Raw genomic sequence first — 9,241 nt, 5'->3', positions numbered from 1 at the left:
CTGCAACAGAGAAATGTGGTAAAAATATGAATAAATAATGCCGATAGATATCTGACACACAAGATGAATTCGTCTTTTATAGATATTTTACATTTGTTGTTATATTTGACCGATATACTTAACAAATTTCTTAATCAGCATTATCCTTGTCCTATTTCTCTCTGAACCATCTTTTCAATCTTATGCTTTTTCTTTGAATTCAATCATTGCCCGCCCATGAGTAATTTTAAAGTAAAAATTTGTTAACAAATTTCTCATATCCACTACAATTTATGCAAAGAAGGTGACAAAGATATACATTATATTTGATTTTCATGTGATTGATTTTAACGTTGGCTCAAGATTTATTTCGACGAGTTCCCTTGTGGTGGAAAAATCGTTTGGAATGTATTTTGTAGCGGTTTCCCACAGGTTAGTAACATACGGCTTAATTTGCGCGTGCCGACGAATACGAATCAAGTATTAGCATTATCTCCTGTAAAACATAATCCGTGTGGTCGAACATCGGTGAAATTATTTTCTATCTTTTTAAAAAAAAAACTTATTTGAAAATCCATAGATACTTCATATTCCATTCACATAGAATTACATTAAATTTTTGTTCCGTTTATTCTTCCCTATAAATCCGGAAAAGAAAAAAGAAGAACAGCTGTTACATTTCAACTCTAAATAGACTCTTAATATAAATAAATATAAATTGTTTTAAATTAACCATCCAAACCAATAAAATCGAAAGTGAAATTTCTCCTCTTCCACGATACAAGAACGCGTAATATATAAAATCGCAGATTTAACGATGCCACGATAGTGTTATCGCGTCCAGAATTGCTTACGTATTGTTATAAGATATCTGAACATCGGATGAAGTAGAATGGAAAATCTAACCGAGAATGGAATATGGTCGAACACGTAGAAGAATTATGGTCGGCAGTGCGCGCTAATAGAAAAGAGGCGTGTCGGCTGGTTTGCGCAGTGTCCCATGAAACGTCAACGCGTTCAAATAGGACCCCTGTACCGAGGCGAGCCTCAGGAGCACAGGAGGGTGGAGGGTGAAATCAATTTTCGTTATCGCTGTCAACCAGCCGCCCTATATTAATTCCATTATTAGTGTTTGTTTTCCACGTGCGCCTCCAAACGTGGATTCGTTTCGAAATTATCCAAATTCCTATACGCGAACACGTAAGAAATTAAAGATCGAAGGAAGAGAAAAATAAAAGGATTAAAAGTAACGTTGGAAGTAACTGTTGCAAGCATTCGCTTCTAACATTTATACCTACGATATTTAACGCTTTACGATTTACCGTATTTGATGTTCATAATCATATCTTATCTCCTTCCAATACATTAAAAAATCCAATTCAAACTCAGTCAGAGAATTTATGGAAATTTTTTGTAAATAAAATTCCTCGTTAAAATGTAGGTGAAACATTTTCACGCGATCGATCTCACACGAGAAGTGTTCTATTTCCAACTATTTCCCATATTTTCGTCGTAATCCCTTTACAAAGCTTACGAAAGCCGCTACCATAAAAAGACACACTTGTTTTCTTCTCTTCTCTTCTCTTCTCTTTCTTTCTTTCTTTTTTTTTTTTTTTTTTTATCAAAATCGAGTTTCTCGTCACAAGAAGAGACAGATAAAATATCCTTGGGTAATATTCCAAGATGATGGGTATCGAACAAGGACGTCCTCGTCGAAGAACGAGAGGCAGTGAGTCGGTGAATTCGCTTCAAAAAGTCATTGAAGCCACGGAGGCTGCGCGAAGCACGAGTGTTCGGTGCTGATAAGGGATGCTCCGCCCCCGAAACCCCCCAGAATCGTCCTCCCTCACCCCCACGGGGATGGAATCGTAGGGTCAAGTTGTCGGGAGTCTCTTGCATCGGCATGAAGTATTAATCTGACGGATTAGAAGGACAGATAGGAGATTAATTTTTAAGACGTTGAAAGAGGTAAAGGATTATCCTGATATCCTTAATTAGTATCAGTTTCGGTCACGCTACTTCGGTTATTTTTATTCGGGAAAATCCAGTTTGTTATACAGAAATTATCCTTCATTGATCGTGGAAATGGAAACGAATGATGGAATATTTTGGTTACGATTTGGTTAGATTCTTTTCCTTTTTTTGTTTTTTTTTTTTTTTATTGAAAATATATAAATTTTCTTTACATTCTCTATATGTACGTATTAATTAATCTCATAAAGAACAAGAATCGCGATACCATAATTTATAAATTATGCAAACTTTTTAATACGATACATACATAAATTAAAATATATTTGGCTATAATATAATAAATAAGATAAATGATTATCGAATAAACAATTTAGATCTATACATATACGTACATATATGTATCTAAATTGCGATACGATACTTGAAACGATGGAAAATTTTTCCGTATCTCACAATAATCGACTTAAAGATTGGTAATTTTTGTGCAGACTAGTAATATAACACTTGAGAAAACAAATTGATCAAAAATTACCGATATCGATCAGTATTATTGTATTATCAATTAAAAATAAAGTATAATAAAATAAAATGATCTTTTGATAAGAGAAAAGAGTCAAAACATATCTCACTATTTATTGACGTAATAAACGTACGATCCTAATCTATCAATAAATCAGATACTATATAAAATATTTAACATGTATTAACAATACATATATATACGTTTATAACGTATATATTAAATGTCAAGAGATATCAACAAATACCTATACTATAATTTCCCATTAACAATTTATTATAGTCATTTTCATATATTTCATATATGCATCTTTGATGTAAATGTACACTTGTACATTAAATCGTGATGCTTTTTAATTTTCTGTGATACGTTATTGATAATTCGATTGACTATTCTAAATATATATATAAAATAAATCATTGTAGCCGCCGATCAAAGGTACGTACAAAAAAAAAAAAGAAGAAAAAAAAAATACTGTCGCGTTATCGCCATTTTAACAATGGTTTGTCTTCGCATCTTAATCTTAAAAAATATTTACAAGTGAGCATTTTATGCGAGTGTTCTTATTGTGAGATTAAAATACTGTCCTTTCCTCACACGATTCGTCATGTTGTCAGTGAAATGCAAATATAAGGATAAGCAAAGGTACCGATATAATGCATAATAAATAAATAGACGTTCTTGGTTCACACGTGGATACCACTACGTATTCCTCGTTCCATAGTGAGTCATTGCCATTCAACGGCAATTCCAACACTGTCCTCTCGTTACTGAAGATTTTAAAAGGCAAAGAACATTCCATCGTGCTATTCTTGCAGACGTGTACCGGGTTCGAGATGTTGTAGACCGTCTTCAGAAGATCGAACCGTACCCTTAGATAATTGGGTTGAATCTCGTTTTCAGAGTTGAAGACGAAGAAATAATATCCGTTTGTAGGCACTCTGAAAATATATTTGAAGAATTTGATGCTTATATTTGATATATACGCATCGATCTATTATATAAATTTGATCTCCCCAGATGCTTGATAGTTTGGGGAAATATTTAAAAGTCACAATTAAAATGTTCATCGCAATTTACATGTTTATACATGTCATTAATCATTTGAATTCAAGTCTATCCGAATCTATATATTTTTATATTATTTTTCATATGATTAAATTTTTCTTGAAAAAAAAAAAAACAATTCTTAAAACAATTGCAATTAAGTATAATATTGAGATCCAAGCTTCACCAAGGTTATTGAATAATTTATCAATTATACATGTATGTATAAAAATTTACATAAAATTGCGACACGTGTCACGGACTATTTAACATTTTTTTTTAATTTAAAACTTTTACACAATTTATTAATTTCATATATTTTATATTTTTATATTATTCGTAATCAAAAATCTTGTATATTATCTTTCGTCTGTTAACGTTTATTTAACATTTTTCTGTTTTTTTTTTTTATTCTTTTAAATCGCATTCCACTTTATACCTTTATTGTTATCTTCATAAATATTGAAGTGCAAAGTCCTCGAAACCCTAGAAACTACGCTTTTATCATTTGTAAACTATCGATAAATCGTTTGAATCGACAAAAGTTAAAGAAATTAATAGTTTTACTGACCAACAAGTAAAACTAACACTTTTATTTTTCAAAAGTAATATCATCGGGCTTAATATTTTCAAAAAATGAACCATTATCTAAACAGTTATTTATCTTTTAAGAATTAAAAGCTTATCTTTGTTATCGCTTCAAGTATTCATAAATATTTATAAAAGTTCATATGTATATATACCTATATGTAATCGTGTTGGCAAACGAAGCGACCGTATGTTCGCTCTCGTGTTTCGGAGTGCATTGTCTATGCGGTGTTAGAGGCAAATTTAGAATCAATCCTTTGCAATCAAGAAGCCGTTCCTCAGAACTGCTGAACGAGCTCCAAAATTCGGAATTGCTTCTATCGTTCAACGTTGTTTCGTTCACGGTACCTCTGTCTTCGGCTATGCCATCCGGGTTCAACATATCCTGATATGCAAGTAAACATTATGTAGAAATAATTTAAAAATCTTAAAAAATCATAGAAAGCTTTCTAATCAATCTTAGTATTTATCTTCTTATGCATTAAATATCTTTTCCCCTAATTCTCCTTTTATAATCCTCAATCCTTTCCCTTTCCACTTGATATCGCATACGATAAAGCATACCGAAAAAATACTTTTTAAACAAGAAGATTCGTCTCTCTTTTCAACGTTCCCAAGCAAAATGTATCCCTGACAAATATTGGCATTGCCTCGAAAATATTCTGATAAGAAAACTCTCGTACATTCCCGATGAAAATCCACGTGAGTAATTAAGAGATATCGCAGATCGAGCAATTATATGGCTTACTAATCGTTAATGAGAACAATGCAAATATAACATGTGTATTGCTAACTATGCGCGCGATAAAACGTCAATTATGATCTAAATTGGATAGTTATCGACTTGTCTGACATCCAAATATTTGCAGAATTGACAATAATGTTCCATCTAACGTGTTCCAACAATGTCAACTAAATTTAATTCAAACATAAGTTAAACAATATCTCGCAACCAGCTTTTGCTTCTTCGCTGCTCCGAAACCTTATCGTAACGTAATAATACTTGCAGCTGTTTTTTTATTGGAGCCAAAATGGAAATTTGCCGCCGCTTATTTATTAGCGGAAAATTTTCTACAAACTTCAGTGGCGCTTTTTAAAGTTACGTTTACTAATGAAAAAAAAAAAAAAAAAATATATGTTCGAATAGATTTCTAAATAGACATATCGAGATAGAATTGTTTTACCTCTTCGACAGCTGCATCGTCATCTTCGTCCTCTTCCGTTAACTCCTTGTGAAGAGGGGAGGACAAAATCAGATCTCTTCGTCTTCTTCGTTTCTCAGCGTTCGAAAGCGTGTGATCGTTCATCGTCTTGTTCACCGCCTGCCGTAAAGCTTCCCCTTCCGGACCTTTCTTCTCAATCTCGTCCATCAGTTTCTTCAGAATCTTTTTACCCCGATAACCCAACGAATTAATCTTGTCCAAAACATCTCGAAACACTTCCCCGGATGTTGGCTCCTTGGATTCGATTGTTGTCCTCTTCGTTTCCTTTTCGCTCGTCTCGTTTCGTTCTCTGTGCATAAACTTTCCATGCTTTTTTATTAATTCATCTGCATCGTCGGCCGTGGTACTCGCTACGCTTTGCCTCCTCAAAACCGCTTCGAAAGTTTTAATCAATTTACTTTCCATCTGTTTATTTCTGGCTTCTTGGGTATCGGCGTGAGAAGATTGAATAGGCGGTTTATCGATATTATCCGTTTCTACGAAAGTACCTTCGTAATGATGATGCGGATTCTCTTTTTGCTTTTTCTTTGTATCGAGCGTTTTGGCGAAAAGTTCGGTGAGAATCACTTTCATAGCCTTGGCATCTAATTCGTGACTGTTGTAATGATGCGGCATAGTGTTCATCGTATGTTTCGAATCGTTCAACAGATGATCTTTGTGATGAAATTGTACCCCTTGTTGAACCCTCTTCATCTTCTCCGGCTCGTTGCTAGGACCCTCGTTCTACGAAACGAATTTCTCCGTTACCTTTCTCTCTTCCCTTTAATCTCGTTAACCTCGACTCTCTCGTGAAATAAAAAAAGAAATTACCTCGAGCGAATTGTTCGTCGCAAGAAAACCAGTCTCTTTAGCAACTTCCAAAAGTTCCTCCAATTCTTCGCTACTATCATCACCGATGAACGCGCATTCATGAAGATGTTTGTGGCCACGAATCATGGTTAAAGAAGCGCCAGGCCATCTATCATAAAATCCATAGATCTAATTCCTTTTATTTTTTTTTTTTTTTCTTTTTAAATCAATACTCTAAATTTACACACGATTTTATTTCACGATTACTTTTTTATTATTTTTATCACAGCAATTACCTAACGCAAGTAGACACGGTAACACTGCTACCCCGAAGAAGATAGAAGCCCCAATATTCCTTCATGTCGTCCTCTAAAATCAAATGTCTCGTCATAGAGACAGGTAGGAATTCGTTTTTCACTTTTGGTTCGTCATTCATCAAATAGGCATTAAATGTGGTATTAACTTTGATCATCTGACTCTGCGAAGAATCGTTTCTCGTATTGATAATCGTATTTTATTTTACAAATTTTCAATAATTCGAGGCGTGGAATGGATTAAAACGGAATAAGATATAAAGATGGAGATAAAATAAAAATTGACGTACCTGACACCAAGTGGTAGATACTTTTGCGTCGATAAGTCTTTGATCGGAGACGGTTAAAGGGTACAGTTGCTCGGAATAGACACGATATCGTAAGTACATCGGCCCTGCTACTAATACCGCGGGAAGAAACATTCCCAATAAACACAATCGAAATAATCTCAGAGGAACCTTGTACTGAGATCTACGTGGTTGCCAATCTCTTGGACGAATACCGTCGTCTACGAATTATAAAACTCTTATAAGAATTTTTTGATTCAGCGAGTGAATTAATTGTAAAAAAAGGAATAGCAGAAAATAAAACGCATTAATGCAGGAATAATGTTTAAGCTGTTTCAATAAACGTTGCAATTTCTTTAATTACATAGAATATATCGTATTTTATATTTTTATTTATTATAGTTTTTTTGCCAAACAACTTAAAACTTATTTATTCTATAAAATTTATTTTTGTTAATATAAAGGTAAATAAATAAATAGTTCGAAAAAAGTGCTCATTTATTTATTTATTATATTACATGAGTATATATATAAATAATTTAATTAGATATCAAAATATCTTACGTCTAAATTACACCACACAATTCTTTGTAATTCTTTGTTTTCATCGTATAATAATTGCGCGTATCAATATGCTATTTTTATAACTCTGTACTACTAGATATATAATTCTTGATTTATGTTTGATCATTATTTAAAAATTCAAAATAATTTTGAAAATGAATGTGAAGATTGTAACGTAATATATATTTTTAAAGATATAAAACAAATATAATAAAGTTTCTTTGTTGATTTTACGATATACGTTCGGAAAAATACATATATATATATATATTATATTTTCTGGCTCGTTATTATTTAAATAACAGGACATATATGTAAAATCAACAGTTATAGAGATAATGAAAAATTCCATGATTTTCTTTACAATTAAAAATGCAACGTTTTGATACGATGCCGACGAATAACAACAATTTATATAATATTTCAAGTCGCTATCTTATTGAGACCGACTTTAACAACGCAAATAAAGTATATTTTGAATACATTCGCGATAAATAATAATCAATTATGACGACATACATTCGTATCGTAAATTTATAATACATATCTATAATAGAATTTTTATCGAATAAATTATAAATAAACATATAGAAGTAGAATATATAATTGTAATTCATTTAATTTATCCGATTTAATTTATTGTAAAAAAATCCATCATTTTTCATATATAAAATAAATAAAATAAAAATAAAAACAATATAAAATATATTATGAAGAGAAATAACAAAAATTAATTTATTTTAAACATTTATATGTAAATATAAAATATATATATATATATATATATATATACACAAGAATAATATTATAATATTTATTTAATTAAAGATGTACAAATAGATTGTATATAACTATTTTTAACTATTCATTGAACATATAGAATAAAAAAGAATCATATTTGATTTAAAATCATTTAATATACTGAATGATAAAAAATGGCGCAGTTTTGCGCTATTTACAGCTGTGTATTTTATTTATCAAATTGTTCCAATACTAGTTTCTTATTTGTTGTGACACATGACATATTAAAACTTTTACATAGATTTAAAAAAGAGAAATAAAAATATAAAAATAAAATTTTTTCTATCACAAGAAAGAATTATTTGCTATTATTGTGCAATTAAATGAACTACATTAAAGAAGAATGTACAATTAAAGAGTGAATGTGTTATATGTATCTCGTTTCAAAGGGCAATATATTTCCTGGCTACTTACAGTGGTTTAAATAAATACTGTCATTGTATAATTAGTTAATTCACCTATCAATGCTAAAACGATTTTGATAAGCTGTGCTTAAAACTCTACTACTTGATTACGATATATAGTAAATATATATACTTCCTAAAGTGCACATTTCATGACACCACGTGGTAAAGAAAAACGTAAGTTATTACATAATAAAAGATTTAGTAGATAAAATACGCAATTTAACTTGGCAATATATTAAATTTGTTCAAAAATAAATATAAAAATAAACGATGAATAGGTATACACGATAAATCATTTATTTGACAATGATTTTATCAAATTTATAAAATCAAAACATTTTATTAAGAATATATTATATTATATTATAATATAGCAATTATTTTATTATTTTACTATTATATTTTTAAAAATGATTGATAAAATATACAAACAAAAATAAAGCATACCAAATATATCTACTTTTAATGGCGTCGTTGACATTTTTCTTCAAGAAGCGCGGCATAAAACACTTAGAATCACTATTTTCACCCGATAATGTGAATAATGTTAAAAACTATAAAACGCACAAACACAAATCATTTATTGAATTTATTAATAAAAATGTTAAAAATTATATTGATAAAAAAAAAAGATAGAAAAACATTGATTGATCTAAAAAATAATATTATTTAATAATAAAAATTTAATTTTTATTTTATTTATTATAAATAAAAAACTATTTAAATTATTCCATTTTTTAAAAAATTA

The 9,241-nt window shown here is 30.4% G+C and overlaps 1 protein-coding gene and 1 long non-coding RNA gene across 3 annotated transcripts; one reads left to right on the top strand and one right to left on the bottom strand.

Moving 5' to 3' along the window:
* Window positions 1-2,116: 2,116 nt before the first annotated feature.
* On the bottom strand, window positions 2,117-9,082 carry LOC147658189 (uncharacterized). Of its 2 annotated transcripts, none has more exons than XM_086904130.1 (7): window positions 8,954-9,082; window positions 6,725-6,942; window positions 6,417-6,598; window positions 6,142-6,289; window positions 5,293-6,054; window positions 4,264-4,493; window positions 2,117-3,414 (listed from the first exon to the last, which is right to left on the bottom strand). In XM_086904130.1, the coding sequence occupies exons 1-7, from the start codon at window positions 8,994-8,996 to the stop codon at window positions 3,087-3,089; spliced, it is 1,911 nt and encodes a 636-aa protein (XP_086760256.1). In that variant the 5' UTR covers window positions 8,997-9,082; the 3' UTR covers window positions 2,117-3,086. The 2 variants fall into 2 exon arrangements, with proteins under 2 accessions (XP_086760256.1, XP_086760257.1); XM_086904131.1 differs by having other exon boundaries at window positions 8,941-9,069.
* On the top strand, window positions 4,382-8,363 carry LOC147658190 (uncharacterized). The gene is made up of 3 exons (XR_015290937.1): window positions 4,382-4,504; window positions 6,410-6,519; window positions 6,663-8,363. It is a non-coding gene; the product is annotated as an uncharacterized LOC147658190 (long non-coding RNA).
* Window positions 9,083-9,241: the final 159 nt, after the last annotated feature.

Source organism: Apis florea, unplaced genomic scaffold (genome assembly GCF_048593485.1).
Source record: "Apis florea isolate Af1SG1 unplaced genomic scaffold, ASM4859348v1 contig_2350_pilon, whole genome shotgun sequence".
Taxonomy (NCBI): Eukaryota; Metazoa; Arthropoda; class Insecta; order Hymenoptera; family Apidae; genus Apis; species Apis florea.
This window is presented reverse-complemented; position numbering and strand designations above follow the sequence as displayed.